Source organism: Schistocerca piceifrons, chromosome 11 (assembly GCF_021461385.2).
Source record: "Schistocerca piceifrons isolate TAMUIC-IGC-003096 chromosome 11, iqSchPice1.1, whole genome shotgun sequence".
NCBI lineage: Eukaryota > Metazoa > Arthropoda > Insecta > Orthoptera > Acrididae > Schistocerca > Schistocerca piceifrons.
In genome coordinates this window covers 95,127,298-95,151,617 of record NC_060148.1, presented here as the reverse complement: position 1 = coordinate 95,151,617, position 24,320 = coordinate 95,127,298, and the positions used below count along the sequence as shown (strand labels likewise).

At 42.0% G+C, this 24,320-nt stretch overlaps 1 protein-coding gene across 1 annotated transcript in view; it reads right to left on the bottom strand.

Annotated features, from left to right (window-relative positions):
- The window catches only part of LOC124719745 (protein shuttle craft), a 258,849-nt gene that overhangs the window by 144,017 nt on the left and 90,512 nt on the right, over positions 1-24,320 (bottom strand). Inside the window, exon 9 of the mRNA XM_047244946.1 lies at positions 20,668-20,825. Within this exon, the coding sequence (XP_047100902.1) occupies positions 20,668-20,825 (158 nt within the window). The remainder of the gene's footprint in view (positions 1-20,667; positions 20,826-24,320) is intronic.

Here is a 24,320-nt window from a genome sequence, read left to right as displayed (position 1 = left end):
GTCACATAGCGAGCAAGTGTAGGAAAAGCAGGCCAGAGCATAGAGTACGAGCCATGACAGGTAAAGAATTTACAAACTTTTGCTATGGGTGTGACAAGCCGGGACACACAGACATGGAATGCAGGGTGCGGTTAAGGAAAGTTCACCCGATAGATGTAAGGGAATTCAGAGGGAATCAGAGAGAAACCGATGGAGGGTTACGAGAGTGGAGATGTCCACAGTGTAATTTACCAGGGAACTGCGGAGTTCCGTGCACAAGAGTAAAAGATGTTGCGTGCTTTAAGTGTAAGCGGCAGGGCCACTACGCGAAAGACTGCCACAAAGGGCCCTGGCACGCCTGGAGAAAAGGCAGGGTGCCAGTATCGAGCAAAACAGGAAAGGTAGTACAGGGAAACTAAGAGGCGGCAAGGCCGCGCAGTCGGGCCTTGTTGCAATAGGTAAACCCACAGAGAGGGTAATCGACTGTGCAACAGAAAACGACGTGGTAATGTTGTACTGCGTAGAACTAAAGAAGTACTTAAAGTTGCTAATAGACACAGGAGCACAATTGTGTTTGTTAAAGAGGACGAGCATTCCGGTAAAGAGTAGGCTGGGAATCAATGAAACAGAAAAGCTTCGGTTAAAAGGTGTAACGAGTGAAGCCGTTAGCACAATAGGCACGGTACAAATAAACTTAAGTATAGACGGATGTGAAGAGGTGAAACAGAAATTTCACGTGTACGGTAGAGGTTTAGACATTCCGTACGACGGATTGATAGGAAGAAATTTCTTAACACAGCATAGAGCTAAACTGGACTATGCAGGTAAAATAATAAGACTAAAAGGGCGAGATATACCCTTAGCAGTAGAGGAAGAACCAAAGGGACAAGAGATAGAAGCAGATTCAGAAATAGGCGGGGAGATAGGGCCCCGGGAAGAAAGAGTAATGTTGTTGGAAGTTGACGGAAAGGTACCACGGGGAATCGAAAGAGAAATGGTCATACCGAGGCAGGAGATTGCACGAGGGGTGCATGTACCAGAGTCCTTAGTAAAAGTGCGAAATGGGAAATGCATAGTAAGTGCATTAAACGTGTCAGAGGACAGAGTTCGACTAGGAAATGTCAGATTAATAACGGAAGAGTTAGAAAGAATAGCGAAAGTACGCGACGTAAAATGTAGCACTGAAGCAGTAGGTAAGACGGAAAGTCGTGCTAGTGTGTTGCGAAGGCAACTCAGAATGGATCATCTGAATGTCGAAGAAAAGAGCGCTCTAGCAGAGGTCTGCACGGAGTACGGAGATGTATTTCATCTACCAGGGGACAAACTGTCCTATACTTCTACAGTGAAACATAGCATACCGATTGCGCCGGAACACGCGGGGAAGGTAGTGAACGCTAGACCGTACAGAATCCCTGAAGCGCAAAAAGAAGTGCTAAAAGAGCAAATAGAACAGATGCTCAAGGATGACATTATTGTCGAAAGCAAGAGCGCATGGAATGCACCGTAACTGTTAGTTCCAAAGAAGTTGGATGCAAGTGGCAAGCAGAAATGGAGAATAGTAGTGGACTACCGACAATTAAATGACATCACGGTAGGCGATGCATTTCCACTGCCGAATATCTCCGATATCCTGGATCAATTAGGGCAAGCCAAGTACTTCTCGACGCTTGACCTCGCAAGCGGGTACCATCAAATATTGACGGACGAGAAGGACAGAGAGAAAACGGCATTCAGCTCAAACTATCAGCATTACGAATACAAAAGAATGCCGATGGGACTGAAAGGAGCCCCAGGATGTTTCCAGAGACTAATGAACACGGTATTGGCAGGTTTACAAGGTGTTAAATGTTTTGTCTATTTGGACGACATAGTATGTTATGAGAAAAACCTGCAGGAGCATAACGAAAAACTCCGGGAAATATTTGACAGGTTGCGAGAGCACAATTTGAAGTTGCAACCGGACAAGTGTGAATTTCTGAGGAAGGAGGTAATCTTCCTAGGTCATTGTATCACGGACAAGGGAATATCACCGGATATGGCAAAGGTGGAGAAGGTGAAGTTCTTCCCACAGCCGAGGACAACAAAAGAACTAAAAGGGTTTCTAGGATTGATAGGGTACTATCGACGTTTCATTGCAAATTTCAGCAAAATTGCGAAACCTCTCCATGAGCTCTTAAAGAAAGGAGTAGAATACCAATGGGGAGAACGACAGAAGAATGCGTTCGAGGAACTGAAAGAGAAATTAGTGAATCCTCCGTTACTTCAGTATCCCGACTTTACGAAACCGTTTATAATCACAACGGATGCGAGTAACGCAGCGTTGGGAGCCGTGTTATCGCAAGGGAAAAAGATTGGCGAAGACTTGCCGATTGCATATGCATCCAGAGCACTGAACAAAGCAGAACTGAACTATAGTACAACAGAAAAAGAGTTGTTGGCTATAGTGTACGCGGTAAAACAGTTTAGACCATACGTGTATGGGCGAAAATTCACAGTGGTGACAGACCATAAGCCACTAACATGGATATTTAGTGTGAAGGACCCAAGTTCGAGGCTCCTAAAGTGGAGACTGAAGCTCGAAGAGTACGACTACGAGGTAGTATATAAGCCAGGAAGGCTAAACAGTAATGCAGACGCGTTAAGCCGGATAAGGCATGAAGGAAAGGAAGAGATAAGTTAAAAGCGAAATGTGGAGGCAGGAAGAACCTCCGTAGCACAAGCTGAGGCGGAACAGAGTTCCGTAAATGTGCGGCAAGCGCAAGTGTCAGGTGAGATAGACCAGGAAACAAATAGTAATGAGGAAATTAGCCCCGAAGAAAAGGAAAGTATATTAAAAGAGATGCACGATAATCCCTTGGGAGGGCACCAGGGAATGCATAGGACATTCGAGAGGATAAAAGCGTACAAGCAGTGGCGCGGAATGAAGCGGGACATTGAAAATTATATTAGGAAGTGTCCATCATGTCAAAAGAACAAAAACACACAAATGAAAACAAGGATGCCTTTAGAAATTACAGACACAGCTGAAAAAGTATTTGAAAAATGTGCAATGGATATAGTGGGTCCACTAGATGTATCTAGTACAGGAAAAAAGTACATGCTAACATTCCAAGACGATCTGAGTAAATTCACAGTAGTAGTCTCTATTGACAAGCAAGACGCTGAAACTGTAGCAGAAGCATTTGTAGAAAATATAGTATTAAGGTATGGGATTCCATCAGTTTTGTTAACAGATCAAGGATCAAATTTTCTGAGTGATGTGTTTAAAAGTGTATGTAAATTGTTGAAGGTAAAACGTATAAATACTACAGCGTACCACCCTGAGTCAAATGGTGCTCTAGAAAGGAGCCATAGAACAATTGTAGAATATCTCAGACACTTTGTAACAGGAGATCAAAGTTCATGGGACAAATGGGTGCCGTATTCAATTTTTGTGTTCAACACTACACCACACAGTAGCACAGGTTATACACCATTCGAGTTAATGTACGGAAGAAAGGTTAACATACCAGGAGTACTGCAGCAAGAAACACCGCAGGTAAGTTACGATTATGATTCGTATGTAAATAAGCTAAGAGCACGAATGCAGGAAGCCCATAGAGTGGCTAAAGATTCTATTATAAGGAGTAAGGTAATCAGTAAAGGACAGTATGATTTGAAACAGAATCCAAAAGAATTTACTGTAGGGGACAAGGTGTTATTACACGACGAATCAGTGAGACGTGGTAGATCTCGGAAACTAGATTCGCAATGGAGAGGTCCATTTGAAGTGTTAAAAGTGGAAGGTCCTAACGTAGTTATAAGAGTTAAGAGAAATAAAGAAACAAAAGTACATGCCAACAGGCTGAAACAGTTCTTTTAAAATTTCAGGTATGGCACTCAAATGGCAAGTGATGCAACTCATCATAGTGGTAGCAACATACAGCTTCGTTGCATCAGGATACGAAACGAACGAATTCAAAGTAACCTCAATACCAAGTTCATCAGGACTGTATTACGATCACGTAGGACAAATAGAGATATACAGTACCACATGGAGAATAGTCACATATGTTAACTTAGATGTAATAACAAAGATTTCAAAAAGCAGAGAGGTACGGTAAGGCAGCGGTACAGAGGTGCCGTGACACATTGAAACAACTAAACGTTGGATTAATAGAATGTAGAGTATTAGATCAGCAAGTTACACATCATGTAGAAAAGATTACAGGGTTACAGCAACTCACAAAACACGAAACCAGAAGAAAGAGAGGAGTATTCAACTTCGTCGGACAGGTAAGTAAGATACTGTTCGGGACATTGGACGAAGCAGACGCAGCATACTATAAGGAAAGAATCGATGCTATGGAAAAGAACTCTGAAGGGTTGCCGAGGTTAACTAAGGAACAAGTGGCAGTGATAAGGGCCACATTCGCAGGAGTAAACAGAACAGTATATACACTAGAATCAAACGAACATATTCTAAGGACAGGCATGCAGAGACTAGAGAGGTTCATGAAGGAATACGTGAAGGAGACAGATATGGGTTTCAAACGAGTAGCAACTTTTGCCACTGTAACGGAACAAGTATTACAGTTAGCGGCAGTGTTTGGCCAAATCGAAGAAGAGTACGAGCAAATGATAAACGCCATTGTAAATGCTCAAAAAGGAATACTTCAGCCTCACATCATTAATCCAGTACAAATTGTGAAGTATCTAAGTTTAATCCGAGACGAATTAAAGGACGTGAAGTTTCCTGTTCCTCTCGCGGAGTCATCAGGCTACCTCTTGTTAAGAATAATCGATCTAGATGTTTTCATTTCCGGTAGCATACTAGGGTACGTAATTAATATCCCCTTAATAGACAATAATAATTTCAATTTGTACAGAGTTCTTCCATTACCAAAGGAGATCCCAAATATGAAAGGGAGGTACATATACATACAGCCAGAGAAAGAATTTCTACTGATAGATGAATCCAAAAGGCAGTACGCGAAACTTTCTGCGGATGATTTAAAATGTAAAGAATTGAGTAAGAACAAAAGACTGTGCAGACAGTCATTCGCATTGCTATCGACATTCGACCATGAGGAATGCGAAGCCAAGTTATTACAACCGGTAAGAGAAATTCCGGAAGATTGTGTGCGAAAAATAGTCGCACTGAATCAGAGCCTTTGGACCCATCTAAACAGTAACGAATGGCTATATGTAGCTCCTAAGGAAGAAGGACTGACAGTATTATGTGGAAAAGAACCCCCGAAGGATTTATTAATGAAAGGGGTAGGAAAGATAAGTTTTTATAGCAAATGTAAAGAGTATGGAACGAGAGTGTTCATACAAACAGATAGAGTAATTCATAGTAACGTAACAAAGAAGGATATAATACCTCAAATTAATTTAGAATTTGACTGTTGTGTAGTAAACGAAGAAAAGAAGAATGTCTCAATGTTAACGCTAGATTTACCACTAGAGCAGGTAGTAACACAATTAGACGACTTGAAAGTCGCTGGGAAAAGGTTGGACGATGTCCAGCGGATGGCCGAAAGGCAGGAGGAGGAACTAAAATATTCCAGATACTTTACCCATTACTCAGTAACTACATACATAGCTATAGCAATAGTCATTGTTGTTGTAATAACATGTTGTTGTAAAAATTGTAAATGCTGTAAGGAATGCTTCAAAAGTTTATGGAAGTACTTTGACGATAATAACTGCTGTGGTAAAGTATGTATAAGAAACACTATAGTAAATCAATATCCAGAGACTAGCTTAAGCAGAAGGCAAGCTAATAAAGACACTGAAGAGGTAGTAATATACCAAAGATGTGGGAAAAACCACGAAGATTCAGTTCTGTTCAGAAACAGGCGTTAAGTCAAATCAAAAGGTAAAATATATTAGAGGTGTCTTATGAAAAGGTGTAATCAATTTTAGTGTTTTGTCCATTTTGGAAACTGTATGTATTTGTTGAATGAAAATGGTATTTTGTATCAATGTTTAAAAATGTACCTTGATTGTAATTGTATCAATGACTTGGAGAAAAAAAGTGTACCTTGATAAATGTATGTTTGATAAATAAGTGTTGTATCAATGATTTGGAAAAAAAAAGTGTATCTTGATAAATGTATGTATAAAATGATTATGTCTCACAAAGAACTTAATGGAATTAAGTGTATACGAAAATAAAGAAACATATGAAGTGTTGATGTAACAAAGAAAATGTAATCAAATAAAATGAGAGAATCACAATTGACGGTACTCTGAGGAGTAACGCCAATTTCCCTGGTGGGGGAGGTGTTGTAACCGCAGGAACAAGCCAAGTCTAATTGCAGTACCTTAAGAATAGTACGTAGGACGAAGTTAAAACTGTAGCGCTGGACGCCAGGCGTGGCAGAAGGGTCAGCCGAGGCGGCACTCAAACTGCTGGGCAGCTGGGTGTTTTGATAAGAAAGTAAACAGCCAGTAGATACAAACGAAGGTCTGTGCAGGGACTCATGATAAGCATTCAATTAAGAATATCAACAGAAAGCATTCCTGGCTAGAGAGAGAGGTCTGGGAGTGGAGAGAGAAAGAAAGAGGGCCCTTGGTGGGGACCGCACTACGTCATGAGGAGCCAATGAAGGGCTCAGGACGCAGTGCGTGACCATATAGGGAGAGGCGCCTCTGCCCCTCCACTCAGCCTCTGAAGAACAATAGCAACAACAATGTTTTAACGATACCAAATAAGGACACGTTGCCTTCGACGCTACGTCAGGCCAAGCGCTGGCGGGGTCGAAGGGGAAACGCTAACAAAACCCCAGAGCACGCTGCTCTGGGGCCTTGTCTTGTCGTGTCGGGTCTTGTCTGGTGAGGGCGAAGAGTTAGATAGCAGCAGCCGACTTGGGCTGGGGAACGGGCTGTAGGCAGGCAGCCGGAGATAGTCGCTGGAGAGCGTCAGGGCGTAGCCGCGGGACTCTAACATAGGGTGTTAGGGAACATTGCAGACCTTCTAGTAGGCAGTCGGAACGGTGGAGTCAGTCACCGTCTCTGTATTAGACTTGGCCTTCCTGTGAGTGCAACCACCGTCAGATAGGGCGATTTGTATTCACTTAGAATAAACTGCAATTTATTAAAGTTATCACGACTTTAATTTCTATCACCTTCCTAGCCTTGTGAAAACCAGGGATTTTTACATCTTAGCCAGATCAAAAGTCTCCCTCTCATTACGGTCAACCGGCTAAAATCCCATCCACGAACCGTGTCGCCCAATCCCTTGCAATACCCACGCTTGGAACGCGACAGAGTGTAGCCACGTATGGAAGTGAAACATGGACGATAAATAGTTTGGACAAGAAGAGAATAGAAGCTTTCGAAATGTGGTGCTACAGAAGAATGCTGAAGATTAGATGGGTAGATCACATAACTAATGAGGAAGTATTGAATAGGATTGGGGAGAAGAGAAGTTTGTGGCACAACTTGACCAGAAGAAGGGATCGGTTGGTAGGACATGTTCTGAGGCATCAAGGGATCACCAATTTAGTATTGGAGGGCAGCGTGGAGGGTAAAAATCGTAGAGGGAGACCAAGAGATGAATACACTAAGCAGATTCAGAAGGATGTAGGTTGCAGTAGGTACTGGGAGATGATGAAGCTTGCACAGGATAGAGTAGCATGGAGAGGTGCATCAAACCAGTCTCAGGACTGAAGACCACAACAACAAACAACTTCTTTGAGTTGTTATAAATATATTAAAAAATACATTCAACTAGGTGATCATGGTTTTAATTTATAGTCCGGTGCGTGCCGAAGTAAATGCTTTTTATTTGAAAGGCCTGGGGCAACCCATTACTGAATAGTTTTTTAAAAAAAAACACGCAGATACTTTTAATCGTGAAAGATTGATAGTGGCCTGAAACAAATATTGACACTGTTTCTAAATCTCAACCAATGAAAAAAATTTAAAAATATTTTTTCATCTACCAAACATTAGGTTGTTCACCCAGCGAATATAAATTTTTTCTGAGATGGTTAAACAACCAGTGCTGTGCTCCTTTGTATGGGCTGATCCAACTATTATGTTGCCTCGGTCACACTATTTACTACACATGGTCACCTGCGACTTTTTTTCTATTCCCGAGGCTGAAGAAAACCATGAAAGGACATCATTTCACCACCATTTATGAGAGAAAATCAGAACTGCTGAAGGAGCTGAACACCATCAAGAAAAGAGTTCCAGACGTGCTTTCAAAACTGGAAAAAGTGCTGGCACAAGTGTATTATAGCTGAGGGGGATTACTTTGAAGGAGACAAGCTGATGTTTATGAATAAATAAAGATTCTTTAAGGAAGGAGGGGAAAGAAAATCGTTATCTTCGATCACACATCACATGTTGCTGTAAAGTGGAACATGTGAACAGTATGGCAACTGATGCCCATTACAACATCTGAGTCCCCATTTCACTACAGTACTGGCCACACGTGTATACTATATGCAAGGCTAATGTCGCGTTTTCTTGACTGCTGTAATGGGAATCAGTTGCTGTTATGCGCATGTTCCATAGCAACATAATGATGTAAATACCAGTTGTATTAGTTACTATGTTGTAACGGTGTAACACCTTTGTTTTATAATCATTGTTCAATCACACTGGCCATGTACAATGTAAAATTGTTTTTAATTATGTCATGTATGGATACTGTCATTTTAAGAAAGATGTTAACGATGTGTGAAACCATAATGGCCCCAACCCTAATCAAGAATGTGTGAGAGCTGAAGAAGACTAGACTGTTGGCCAAAGCCAGTAATCCATCCAAATAAAGACAGGGCTGTTCGAAGTATCCCCAAGTGAAATTCCCTGATATTTCCCTGATTTCAAGACAAGTTTTGGCATTTTTCCCTGACAAATTTTGAGACCTCGAGGGCAAGTAGACATAAGTAAACAAAAAAATGCACAGGCTCCCGTATTCCTCCCACGTTTTTTTTAGGGTGCAAAAACAACTATGGTCATACGCGCCCATGTCAAAACAGGGAAACACGAAGACAAAGAGAGGAGTTAAAAACGACTCCATGTCAACGACAGAAGAAAAGACAGCTAAAAACAGGGACATGGAGAAAAGTCTATGAAATACGCAATAGAGAAATGGAGCCACACGTCGTTTGCTAAAACGGTCGATAACTCAGATGGCAAATCAAAAAGGAACGTTAATGGTAAAAAAAAGGGTATACCGTCAGGAAACGGCGGACAGTTAAAAGTTGGGTGGAATGTGCACGAAGTGTTGGGGACCACCACTTAACAAATGGCAGTGCCCAATATGCAACCTAGTTAACATGACCACCTCGTCGCAGGAGGGTTGAGAGGAGGTTGTGTAACCCACTGGGAGAGGCTTAATAACCCGAAGCTTATTCCCATGAAGGGAGGCACAGTGGTGAGGCCAAAGTGACAGGACCCGCTGACAGACAGCAACACAGAGATCAACAGAGGGAATGTAAGAACTACTGGGCTGAGGTATGAGGAATGCAGCCTCAGCAGCAGTGCCAACAGCCTCGTTTTCTGTCAGACCGACGTAAACATCACAGTGGCTCCATAAAGAGTGAGCAAGGGAGAGCTTTCCTGGACCCGTTGCACTAAGAGGTGGACAGTGTACAGTGGACAGAGGCTCTGAAGGGCACAGAGTGTCTGAGCAGTGAAACAACTGAAAAGACTGTGTTGCAGGATGTACTCTGTGACCTGATACAGAACGAAGAGCTCTGCTGTAAATACCGCGCAGTGTGCTGGAAGCAGATACCGAAAAATGTTGGTGCCAACAGCGAAGGTACGCCCGACAACACGGTCAGTCTGAGAGCCATCAGTGTACACAAAGGTACTATCGCGAAATACCATGCCGAGGTCGTGAAACTGAAGGCAATAGAGTGAGCCTGGTGTAGTGTCCTTAGAAAGCGAATGAAGGCCGAGGTGAACACAGGCTGCCGCATGAAGCCAAGGTGGTGAAGGGTTCACCCCCCCCGAGAAAGCTGCAGGGAGCGTGAAGTTAATCTGCTGGAGAAAGAGCCGAAAGCGACCTCCAGAAGGTAACAGAGAAGACGGACGCACCCAATACTAGTGATCAAAGGAGTCATCGGAGGAGGAGGCACGGGATGGGTGGCCACGCATGGCAGACAAATGGCGTGCATATCTCTGAGGAGAAAGTCACAGTGGTAAAACAGCGGTAGTTTGGCAGTTTCAGCATACAGACACTCAACCGGTCTAGTGTAAAAGGTGCCAGCGGCCAAACGGATGCCACGATGGTGGACAGTATTGAGACGGTGTAAGAGGGACGAACATGCAGACGCATAAACAAAGCACACATAGTCTACTTCTGAACAGATAATGGACCGGTTCAAACGGAGGAGGGTGGTTGGATGTGCACCCCGGGAAGTACCATTGACGACACGTATGACATTGAGGGACTGCGCACATCAGCTGCTAGGTAAGACATGTGGAAGGATGCAGATAGTTTCCTATCAAGCAGGAGCCTCAGGAATTTTGTAGTTTCAAAGAATGGAAGAGCAACAGGCCCAAGACGCAAGATGTAAAGATGGTGGGAGAAACCAATTGCACTGTGAGAAATTCATACAAACGTTTTTGTCAGTGGAAAAATAAAAGACACTGTTGATGCTCCATGAGTAAAGACGATCAATATATTGCTGAAGACGCCACTCGATGAGATAGGTAATGAAGAACGACAATAGATGGTAAAATCATCAACAAAAAGGGAGCCGGAGATGCCCGGCAGGGGACACGCCATTATAGGGTTAATGGCGATAACAAAGAGGACGACGCTCAGGACGGAACCCTGAGGAGCACCTTTTTCTTGGATAAAGGTGTCTGACAAGACAGAACCCACATGTACCTCGAAAACTCAGTCCTTTAAAAATTCCTCAACAAAATGGGACAGGCGGCCACGGAAGCTCCACCTGTTGAGAATATGGAGTATACCAGTCCTCCAGCAGGTGTCGTAGGCTTTCTCCAAGATGAAAAAAATGGCCACAATCTGGGATTTCCATAGAAAACTGTTTAAAATTGTAGGGCAAAGTGATGAAACTGTCAATTGCCAGAGTGGCATGCTCTAAATCCATACTGTGTAGTGGTTAGTAAATTGTGAGACTCAAGTCACCATACCAGCTGGGCATGAATCATACACTCCATCACCTTGTGAACACAGCTGGTGAGAGAGATGGAGTGATAGCTAGGAACAAGATGTTTGTCCTCACCAGGCTTGAGTACGGGTATGACAGTGGCTCCAGGCCAGAGTCTGGAAACTGTGCTCTCTGCCCAGATACGGTTGTCAAAGTGCTTGCCCGCAAGAGAAAGGTGCTGCAACATTGGAAAGTGAACAGTGTTTGGCCTGGGACGGAGGATTTGGATGAAGTGAGAGCACGATCTAGATTCCTCATAGTAAAGGCGGCACTGTAACACTCACCATTCTGAGAAGAGAAGGGTATCGCCAGAGTCTCCTCTGCTCGTTTCCAATGGAGGAAGGCAGGGTGGTAGTGGAAGGAGCTCGAAATTTCCAGACAATGGAGGCCCAAGGTGTCGAAGATAGCAACGGGGTCCACGATGACATTGTCTGCGACTGTCAGGCCGAAAATTGGGGAAAGGATCTTGGCCCCAGAGAGCTGTCTGAGGTTGACGCACATGACGGAAGATGGGGTGGAACCGTTGAAAGAATTAGTGAATGAAAGTCAGCTAGCTCTTTGGTTCTCCCGAAAAACACGAATTGTGTTGCAGCACACCTCAGTCCACCAAGGGACCAGGACACGGCGTAGTTAAGAGGAGGTGTGAGGAATGGAACATTCTGTGACAGTAAGGATAATGTTTGTAAGATATTCCACCTGGTCATCAGAACTGGGGAAATTCTGTTCAATGAAGGTCGTCAGGGAGGAGTAAAGCCTCCAGTCGACCTTAGGAAGCTGCCATTTGGGTGTGCATGGAGGTGGTGTAGGAGTCAGCAAATGGATAGCATATGGGAAATGGTCACTCACATAGGTGTCAGAAAGAACGGACTACTCAAGAAGATGCACAAGATGACAGTGCAAAAGGATAGGTCTAAACGGGAATAGGTGTGTGAGGAGTCTGAAAGCAACATGGGTTCTATTGTGTTAAGGCAGAAAAGGTTAAGTTAATTGAGAAGATCAGCCAAGAGGGCACCTCTGGGACAGATTCTGGAAGAACCCCAAATGGGAAGGTGCCCATTAAAGTCACCGAGCAGCAGAAATGAGTAAGGTAGCTGCCCAATAAGCTGGATGAAGTCGACCTTGGAGTCATCGAACGACAGAGGGATGTAAATGGTACAAAAGGAAAAGGTCGAGTGAGGAAAGAAAAGGCAAACTGCAACAGCTTGTGGATGGGTAGTAAGGGAGACAGGTTGAATACGAATGCCATTCCGTACGGGCAGCATGACTCGCCCATGAGAGGGAAAGTGGACCTCAGTCAAAATGGACCAAAAAGATATGCGAAAACTGAAAGCAGTCACGAGGATGCAAGTCTGTTTCCCGAACACAGAGTACAAGTAGACACTGCGATTCTCAAATCAGCCGTAAATCCTCTTTGTTGGATCAAAGGCTGTCAACATTCCACTGTAAGAGTCGTGATGAGGAAAATATGAAGGGGTGTCACCTCGGCAGCTGCCGAGTGAGCCTGCGAAGACTCACTGCTACAGGGCACAGAGGCAAGAGGATCCTGCTCCACGAGGTCCACAGAAGCGTCGGCTTCCTTCTGCTGTGGGCTTGTGGAGTCCAGGGCAGAACAGTAGTTTGTGGTGTGCACCAGCGACGGAGTCTGGACGGGAGAAGGTACAACGTGGCAACACTGTCGAAGAGGACCTTCGAGTCGGTGAAGAAGAAGATCGTTTGCCTTTGTTAGACTCCTTCGAGCCTTTCTGGATAGCAGAGGAAGACTCGTATTGGTTGGCTGGAAGGACCTAGCAAGTCTTCATTGGAGTTTTCCTACTGTTCTTTATGGCCTGCTGGTTGTATAGCTGGTGACTTCGCCCAATGAGGTGAGAAATGGTGAGAAAAGAGAATTGCACAGCTGGATGAGGGGACTGCGATGCTACCATGACACTGAACGATTTCACAACCTCAGACCTGAATTTGAGGTCGCATGGCTGCGTGGCCCTGTCCTTCATGGAGCAAGAACAGTACTTTAAGTGCCAGATGGTAGAATGCAGGGTTTGAGACTTGCCAATAACCTGCAAGCGACAGGGTAAGAAACTTTTTCCTTTATCTGGATCTCCTGGACAGCCTGCTCATTGATACATGTGGGACAATCTCAAGAGGCGGCAGCGCGGTCGCCATTGCAGTTTATGCAGCAGGGAGAATGAGGCGGACAATCATCCTCGTGCGCATCTTTACCACAGGTTACACATTTGGCCAGGTGCTGACAAGACATTACAGTGTGGGTGAAATGACGACATTGGTAGCAGTGCATCGGATGTGGAATGTACGGTTGGACTGTGAGAACCCCACAGCCTGCTTTGATTGTGGATGGAAGAACCACTTGGTCAAAAGTGAGAAAGAGAGTGCATGTGGGCACTATGTAAGCATCTACTTTTTTCATCACCCGATGGATTGCAATGACACCCTGATCAGAAAGGTATGTGTGGATTTCTACCTCAGTGAGACCATCGAGCAACCTACTGTCAATAAAAACACAGCAAAAATTCAGCGTTCGATGGGCCTCAACATGAACAGGATAGCCACGGAGGAGTGAAACTGCAAGCAGTTGTGCTTGAGAATCAGAAGTAATCTCCAAAAGCAAAGTGGCATTATGTAAATGAGGCCAGGATTTCACAGGGCCAGCAGTTGCATCATAAACGGATTTACTGTATCGAAGGGCTGACCGTCTTCAGTACATGAAACCACAAGGAACAATGGTGCACCTGGGGGGATCTTTGAATCGTCAGCCTCATTCTGTTTACATTTTGTAGACACTGATTGTGAAAATGACTGGCTCACTGTGAGAAAATCCCTCACGATTGCCATCATCACCAATGGCACATTCCTTCCAACCGGGAACCGCCTTCACATGGGGGCATACCCGCCTTACGTGACTGTTCACACCTCCCAAACAGCTGGCACAGGGACCAATCGGCAATTTGGGAAACTAGCAGCTCAGGCAATCACCCTTCCCTGGGCCAGACCTGTACCAGGGGGTACGTGTGAACCCTCCCTGTTGACCCGGGACTGGGAATTACATGCTACCCAGCCACCAGTTATGTGTCAGACCCTGTTATGTGTCAGACGCGTGAGCCAGCTTTCAGGAGCGCGCAACAATGAAAAAGAAAAAAGAGGAGATTCAAACGATGAAGTGGAGGAAGGATAGGAGGAGGTGAACAAAAAAAAGGAATGAAAAACACTGGTGGGACTATTCTTATATCAGATACAGACAGTGCGAACATTCCCAAATGCACCTCAGGCATGTTCCCTAAGGATTGGGAAAAAGAATAGCAAGACATGCAGCACGGAAGGGAAAAGATTCTGGCAAAGCTGGCGCCCCGTGGTAGATTTCTCCCCCGTGTGAGCTAAAATCTTAAGTGCCAACATCAACATCTTTTGTAATGAACTATTTTTAGATGGAGAAAGCAAGGCAAATGGTATGTGTGTTTCATTAAGACCACTGTTGTTATTTAATTTCAATAAGACGAAACACATTGGTGACAAAAATATGTATTTCCTCAGAGTGACAGAACAGATTTAAAATACCTTCACTGATTTCAGAAATAATCTCAGAAAAAAGTAGGCCTCTTGAAAGAAGTTTAAGGCACAACACTATAGGTGACCACCAATAAAATATCAGTTCTACTACGTTCGCTATTGTCAGTTATTTGTCACTGTTATGTCTATTATTTTATAGGTATCGTGTGATTTTTGTTTTGAGAAATATATGAGTACATAGTGTACAAACCGCCAGCGACTGCCACAATTTTCTTCTTCTTATCATCCATACTTTCTAATATTTAAATTATTTTCGAAGTACCAAAATGTACTAGAATAAATAAAATGTCTCTAAAACATTGCACTGTACAATGTACTTGTGGCGAGACAGTTGCAATTCCTGAAATCCATCACCTGTGGCCGCTGGCCTGCCGTCGAGCATCACAGTCCTGGGTCCTCGGATAAACCACGAAAACCCGCCGTATTATGCCACACACAAACAGACCCAGACTGCAGGTAGATCGGATGGGCAGGGCTTGCCAATTAGAGGGAAAAGATGGGCTTCAGGTCAGCAGGCCGGATCCATGCCTGTGGTTTTGGCCCGTCGTGGAAGTACACTCCTGTGGCCAGCTATTCATGTGTCACAGACACCATGTTGCTTAAATGAGACCGCACTGATCAATCCATACAGCAGATAACTTGCACAAATACTCTGAGAATCAACACTAACGAGGATAGGTAGCAACTTACCGTAAAGATGATTGCTGAGCCAGACAGGCACATAGAAAAGACAACCACACTCTCACAACTAAATTTTTGTCCATAGCCTTTGTCAGATAACAAGGGCATACACATATTCACAAAATCACTCAGACACAACTCACGCATACGTGACCACCATCTCTGGCCGCCGAGCCAACAATCTCCGAGATCGAAACAACCACTCCTCCCACCTCTCGTTAACAGCTGCTAAGCTAGTGGCAAGAAGTGATGGCAGCACTGACTTCAAGCTGAGTGGAGTGGCAGGAAGGGGAGAAACAGTAGGAATAGGGGAGCAGGGGAACGGCACGCGCACTCAGCTAGTGACAACACATGACATATCAGTAAACAAACCATTTCATCTACTGAGACAAAAATGAGATTCGTCCCCCCCCCTTCTTCAAATTTCCCTGATATGCTTGAAAGTCCCTGATTTCCAGAACTTGTGGCAACCTTGAAAGAAGATTGTACATGTGATCCTGACATAATGTGTTTCCAGTACCAAACACATACCAAAAATTTACAACAGACTGTATCTCCTGGTTGACAATGTCAATGAATTTAAGTTTTTAATCAGTAGAGCTGTAGTCAACAAAAGACAGTTACTCAATTTTGAATTTTGAAACCGCAGAGGTAAGTACTGGTTGATACAAAGACCACGTCACATCTACTAACACATGTTTGAAAGGCTTTCTCCATCATTTAGCACAGGGGTCAAGTCTAAGGACATGCAACTGAATACCGAGAACACAACAGCACTGAAAATGTGTTCTGTGCAAAAATGGCACTTAATACTTTAAATTTGTACTATTTATTTGATAACAGTTCAATCAGAAAATGTTGTCATTTCTACAATATTTCATACATGACTGGTTGCAGTGATCTATTTTTTATACTTAATTAGCATGCAGTCATGGTGTTTTACAATATCTGTACTGGGTAAGCTTAATAAATGATGCGAAACTTAAATCTGAATGGCCAGGCATCTTACCGTCCTGTTTATTGTTTGTACCATCTTCTCTTTACTTAGGAGTAAATGTTAATAAAAAAACCACAGCTGCATTTAAGGTACATTTATCATGAAGCAACCAATTTCATTCTAAATGAACATCTCAGGTGACACTGAAAATTCACCAAGTCTCCGCAGCTAATTCTCAAAAAGTAGCAGAACTTTTCTGAGATCACAACTGAAAAATGTCTGATCATCAGACATAAAGCTAAAGACACATTCCAGAATACGACATACATATTGAAACACTTGGCTGACCCCCTGGTATGACCACAGCCAGCAGTACAAGATCAGTTCAAAAAAATTCCGGACCTTTTTCCACAAAATTTACTAATAGTGCATGGTCTCCTTTGAAATACCCTCTTCTACAATTGATACACCAATCCCAATGACATTTCCACTTCAGGAAGCAACCCCGATATGCCTCTTGCTGGCTCGCACAAAGTACCATCTGCAAATTTTCTTTTATGTCGCCTATTGTTGCAAATCTTCACACCAGGGATGAATGTGTGGATGCATTATCGAGATGCAAGAGTCATGAATTGTCTCGCCACATTTCAGGCCATTTCCTTCTCACATTTTCTCATAGGTGTCGCAACATGTCCTGATAGTACCACTTTGTCCCTCTGGTACGAATTCGCGATGAACTAATCCTTTAAAGTCAAAGAAAACCACTAGGATGGCTTTGACATTTGACCTGACCTGACAAGCTTATTTAGCCCTTGAGAACCACATCTCATCACCAGTTATGAATCTATTAAGGAAAACGTTCTCTTTTGCGTGATCTAAAAGCTCTTCACAGATTGCGAGGTGAAGTTCTTCCTGGTTTTGACTCTCAAGCCGTGGGACGAATCTGGCAGCAACACGATGCATCCAAGGTGCTGTGTCAGGATTGCATGACGCGATCCAACTTAAGTGTTACATTCTTCTGTAATCTGTCAAGACAGTCAGTCTACAATTGGCACATGCAACTTCACTGATGTTCCTGACATTAGCATCTTCAGTACACATCTAAGAGCATCCTGAACGAGGGTCATAATCATGTTCCGTCGGGCCATTTTTAGACAGTGTGAACCATTTGTAACACCGAGTATGGCTTAAGCACTCATCACCATAGGCTCCCTGCCCCATCTCTGTAAAGGTTTCCTTGAGCTTCACGCAAAATTTAATGCAGACACATTGCTCCTCTAACTCTGCCATCTTGAAATTTGTGAACTATGTGACAACATTCTACTCAGTACAGCACTGAACAATAACACACATACAGCAATGAAATTTCCGGCAGTCACACACTAAAAACAGGCATGCGTACAGATGCCAACTGCATTTTGCTCCAACACACCATTGGTGCGAAATTATGAATCTTCCGGAATTTTTTCAACAGACTTTGTACATGCAGTGAACACAACAGCCTGCTGAGCTATGCTGGACAGTCCATGCAAGGCCGCTGGAAGAACAACTTTGCCGGAAGACGGTCAAGAATTTTCAGTGTCACCTGAAGATGTTCACTTAGAACGAAACTGGCTGTTGTGTAATAAATGTACCTGAAATACACCCCTGCTGGTCTCCATTAACATTATTATATTACATTACTACACTCTAATATAAAGCAACACTTAGGAGAACATTAATTTGGAGTTAGGAAAAGAAAGGGAACTAAAGAAGCTATAATGGCACTATAAATGGCCTTAGAAGAACTGAAGTGAGCTAGAAAATGTATGCAGTATTCTGTGGTGTTACATATCACAAGAGTGATGTGTAATCCAACAGAAGAATAATACTAGTGAACAGTATAATAAATTGTTGCATTGGAGGGTAAAAAATATTGTGTCATTTTATTCTTTATTTTTCATGAGGCAATTTGAGTGACGACACCTGTCTTCAAGGTGGGATGGCATTCCCAATAACACACACACACACACACACACACACACACACACACACACACACACAAACCTTTGTGGTCATTTGTGCACACTTGACATGAGGTTGGCCCAATCTGAAGTAACACGCCAATTGTGGAGGCAAAGCTCTAGTTGAGTACTGATGATGATTGTGAAAAACAATTCATTTAACTTATATACACAAAATACAATACAAACAATGGAAAGAAGCACAAAAGGAATGAAAATTAATGATGATGTAGCATGTGTAGATTATGAAAAGGATATTAACTATATGTTAACCCTTTTAGTGCCAAATACGATCTGATCGTGATCCAGATTTTCGGCGAAAAATACCAGTAACGATCTGATCGTGATGCCTTTCTCATTCATTTTTTCCGCACTTGAAGGCAAAGTTGTTAGTATTTCCTAGCGAATGAGAAAGGCATCACGATCAGATCGTTACTGGCATTTTTCGCCGAAAATCTGGATCACGATCAGATCGTATTTGGCACTAAAAGGGTTAAAAATTGTGTCTGACACCTTGGACAACAAACTGAAAATAAACACTAGCAAGACTACAATAATGGTGATAGATAATGGAAAATCCAGGATGGACTGTTACCGATAGGTAATCTTAGCAGACAAGTATGGGCAAATAAATTAATTTTGTATCTTTGCAAGCACAATATCATTTTTAACGGATTTTAAAATAATAATTGCAATGTCACCACAAACCTTCAGAAATAAAAAGTAATTTATTAGCAAACAACTATCTTAATATACAAAAAAGAAAGAAATCCATCAGGACATTTATTTGGAGCATTTTAAGTTATGGATGTGAAGGGCTGACACTGGGGAAATGAGGAAAGAATTAGAAGCAAGAGAGATATGGCATGGAGAAGAGCCACACAAATATCATGGACTGACAAGTAGAGTCCCATAGTGGTGGGATCAATTTTCTGAAATCATTTATACAGTGGTGTATCAAACACTACTGCCATCCAAGCTGGTGGGCTCTCGTTTGCTAGTAATTGCTAAAAAAGTTCAGAGTTTCACAAGATGCTCTTCAGTTTTAAAACAGAGTCTTTCAACGAATGGTTGTGCAGTGTAAAGTTTAAGGTACAGGCTTCATGTGCAGGAGTTTGAGGGTTCAAAACACATGTGCTTTGGGATGTTTTATTTTTAAATCTTTATCTAAATGACTTTGCTCATTTTCATTTGATTTGGATTAAATGTAATATTTTCATTTATATTTCTTTGGCACATCATTTTAATCAATGTATTAACTTTCACAATTGCTGTCATTTTTTCTTCCTATCGTTCATTTTCCATTTGGGATCTTTGTGCATGTGGACTTAATTATTTTTATACATCTGTCATAAGATTTACACACATTAATGCTTATTCTACAGATGAATATTTACATCAAAGAAGGAATTATAAATAAACTAAATTCAAGCAAAATGACGAATGGAAATAATGAACACAGTAGAATGGACGAAAATATACGTTTATAAAATGGAAGAAATTAAAGCGAAGCTAATATATAAAAATAATGAAGATCTCTTACACAAAGATTCCAAGTGGAAACAGAATCACAGCAATAAGAAAAATGAGAGCAATTTGAAAATGTCAATATGTTGCTTAGAATGATGTCAAAGAGCAACAGAAATAAAAAAAAAAATTACATTTACCCCAATTAATTGAATAAAAGTAATGAACAAAGTCATTTCAAGGAAGATTTAGAAAAAAACTGAAAGAACCTGACGAGATTTGTTCCCACAACCTCTTGCACGTGAGGGTTGTACCTTAATCATTACACTGTTCAATCACTCTATTTAATCTTCCTTTTTTAAAGCTGAAGAGTGTCACATGAAATTCCAAAATCTTTCGTCATTAGCTTGCAAATGAAGGCACACCAGGGTGGACGGCTGCAGGGTGTGACTTGGGAGCTTAACTTACACCACTGTACAGAACTCTCTCTCTCTCTCTCTCTCTCTCTCTCTCTCTCTCTCTCTCTCTCTCACTCACTCACTCACTCGCACAGGCACAGAGACAGAGAGAGAGAGAGAGAGAGAGAGAGAGAGAGAGAGAGAGAGAGAGAGAGAGAGAGGTGGGGGTTATAGGGAGGGAGGGGGAGGTGAGAGAGGGAGAAGAATAACAAGAAGCATGATATATGACCATATCAGGATAATGAACTGCAACAACTAGAAAAAAATGGCAAAGATGGTGAGAGATTTAAGAATGGATTGATCAACAAGGTGTTGCCTTTACTGCCTGATGATCACAATGACATTCACCAGTGGAGGCAAATAATGAATAAGAGTGTTTAGGAGTGCGTCAGTTGGAGGAGAGAGGGAAGCGGTTTGCCGCCACCCTACCCTACCTTTGGTCTCTACCAGTTCGCACCTCCCGCACGGCCCCGGGTGGCAGGTCCGCTCGCAGCGGTGCCGTCCGCAGGACAGGGCGCGGCCGCACGTCGCACCGCACAGCACCTGCTGCCCGCACACCACCAGCCGGCTCTCCCGGCCGCAGCCGCATGACCTACACAATGCGGTCACACACCTGTCAATCTTTCCTAAATCCACAGGTTATTAAACAGTGATATCACATACTATCATATATGAGATAGTTCAAGAACATAACAGCTGCTTTTGCATACACAGTGGAGATCAGAAATGGATCGAGTACGAGTTGCACTCTTCACAAACTGAGGCACCTTTCTTACGTCACGGGCTTCCTTTGTTCCCACTGTAGTCCCGCGAGTATCTTGAGTTCAAAATTATGGAGCTGCACTCTCTTCACACTCACCAGCTCGATCTCTTACTGAAGTGTGCAAGAGTGCAAAGCTAATTGTGACATTTTGTTAGTACGGGACATGATGCGTACACCATCTTGCTGCTGTAAAGTAATACTGACAATGAGGTGTAATAACCAACTGTCGGGATCAGATGGGTTCTAACAAAGCTACATTTTGTGAAATCGTGAAGGGTGTAAGACAAAAATTAATTGATGCAATGTATACAATTGCAAATATGTTTCATTACATAAGGAGCAATATCTGGTATAAGTTGCACACTACAGTCTGTGCATCAGACAAAGAAGTACCAATTTGGTCCAAAGCAAACAAAATGGTTGTATTGTTGTTTATTCCACCTCCAATGTGGGAAGACACTTGTGCTGAGTCAAATGAAAATTAGGCATAGAGCAACATCACTGTCATGACCCTATGAAAAAAAAGGTCACTATTTCTGTATTCATCTGTTAATGGCAACTTACGTTTATGGTCTAACAGCGAGCTGTGTAGCTTATCATTCATTTATGTAATTTATTTTCATAATTAATTACCATTTAGAGACTCCACATCCTAAAGTTGACAGTAAACAAATGTAGGAACATGGAAACTGCACACACGTAATTTAGTCAACTGTCTTCAGATGAAGATGTGTGCAAATAGAATGTACACCAATGAACAGAAGATAGAAATGCTATTCATCTATGGATAATGTAAGTTGGAAGAACAGTAACTACAATAATGTTTTCTTATTTACAATACATGTGCACATAATACTTTCAAACAATATGCTGAGTACAGTAAAGGAAGGCCTTGATTAAAAATTTTATCATCATGACTTTTCTTGAAGGCAGATGTAACACTACTCTGGCTGGCATAGGAACTCTGCAGAGAGCACTTTCTTTAGAACTCCAGCATGGGGGGTGGTGATTTTGGTTTGTGGGGTGCTCAATGGCATGGTTATTCGCACCTGTACAATTTCCCTATCTTTTCACTGCCCAGTCTCACCATGTTCCTAAATGATGATGAAATAATGGGGGGCAACACAAACGCCCAGCCTCTAGACGAAGAAAATCTCTGACCTGGCTGGGAATCGAACCCGAGACACCGTGACCCAGAGGCAGCAATGCTAACCAGCAACAGCTGCAATTTTGCATGATGAACTAAAACAAACCCTTGTTTTACATTCCTTTTTCGATACTCTAATGAAATACTCTCCGAAGAGGCAAGTCATTGAAAGTTTTGTAATTCCAATTCTATCTAATAACTGAATTCATGAAATACATTAAATTTCATAAAATTTATTATTTCATTAGTTTACTTGTAGGTCATGTTCGTCCAATATATGCTAACATTATTTTGCTTTCACTAATGAAGCCATAATTAAGAAAAATACGATTGGCATTGTTGTTTTTCACTATTTTGTATAATGTGATGTATATCTTACGTAAAGAAATTAATAGGGCTATAGAACACTTTTCAATCAGTTTTGCTAGTAGAGGATTACATAAACACGAGAGAAAGTATACAGTCACAGAAAAAGAACTCTTAGCCGTTGTTTGGGGATTTAAAAAGTTTAAGAGCTATTTAGTGGGTCATAAAACAATAGTCTCCTCTGGCCACAAAGCTTTGAGCTACATACAGGAAAGCAAGCTTTTTCATGACAGAATTACCAGGTGGGCTATTTTCCTGCAACAGTTTGACTACACAGTACATTACATAAAACGAGATCAAAATGTAATAGAGGGTGCTCTGTCTAGATTACCAGAGGGGGGGGGGGGGGGGGGGGGGGGTTAACCAAGAAATGAAAAGCTTATAGAAGAACAAAAATTTCTGGATCATGTATATTCACGAAACAAAAGGGAAAAGGAAATTGCTAATATCTGTAACAATTAAGGCATAACGAAAATCCAGATGAAGAATGGAAATTAGTTAAGAGTTATATGGGTAAAACGGGGTATGAAAAAGTGAAATTACATTATCATGATTTTAAAGGGATTCTGTTTCGAAGAAGTAGTCCAGACTCAGACAGTTGGAAGTTGTTGTTGTTGTTGTTGTTGTTGTTGTTGTATGAAATACATACACCAAAGTTATGGACACTGTGGCATAATGAAATGTATACAAAAACAGAAGGAAAATATATATTTCAATATTATCTCTAGAAGAGTTACGAATTGTCTGTTAACTTGTGACATGGCAGAGAGTAAGTCGCCAATTGAAAGCATCACAGTTTTATGCAAAGTATATGCGCAAAGGTAAGTCTGAACTAATTGGCATTGATTTATTTGGAAAACTACCTTGCTCCAAAGATGGTTATTATTATATTTTAGTTGCAGTAGATCTGTGTTCAAAATTCATAAAATTGTATTCACTGAGGAAAGCAACCAGTATGAAGATTATTCAGTGTTTTACTAAAGATTCTTTCTTGAAAGTGGGTAAGCCACAAGCAATCTCATCAGATAATGGCAGTCAGTTCACTTCAGCCATATGGAAAAGAATTTATTAGCTATGAAAAGATAAAACTTATTTTAATATCCATTTATTCACCATTGTGCAGTCCAGCAGAGGGGTACATGCACAAAGTAGGTAGGCTTTGCAGGACATACTGTGTGAAAGATCAAACAACCTGGTCTCGGTACCTCAATCAATTTGAAGATGAACTGAATTGCTCACAACACACTACCACAGGTTTCACACCATTTGAAGGACAATATGATAAAAAGCCAGAAAATATTTTGAATAAATTAGTTGGTTATCGAGCTCATACTGAAATCACTGCAAATGACAGAAACAAAATTGTTAGGGAAAATATGGAATTATGCACAAGAAAAGGAAACCAAAATATGATAAACTTGAAGTCATTCAATATAAGGTAGGGGATTTGCTATTAATCAAAAGTTATGAAAAATCTAAAGCCATCAATACGTAGATAAAGATTATATATATATGGAACCATTTGAAATTCTAGAGATACCTCACCCTAATGCTTACTGTTTGATATATCTTAGGTCACAGAAGTTGTTTGGATTAAGAAACTCAGCTGAAACCATATTTTCAATAACTGTAAACCCTCAGGGGGGTACACACACACACACACACACACACACACACACACACACACACGCTTTGTGTACCATGTGTGTGGCATACACAAGGTGCCCCAGCTAATGTGACATTTGCTTAACAGAAACACACCAGTGTCACGTTCCACGTACACAGCTTAATTACATATCTATCAATAATTG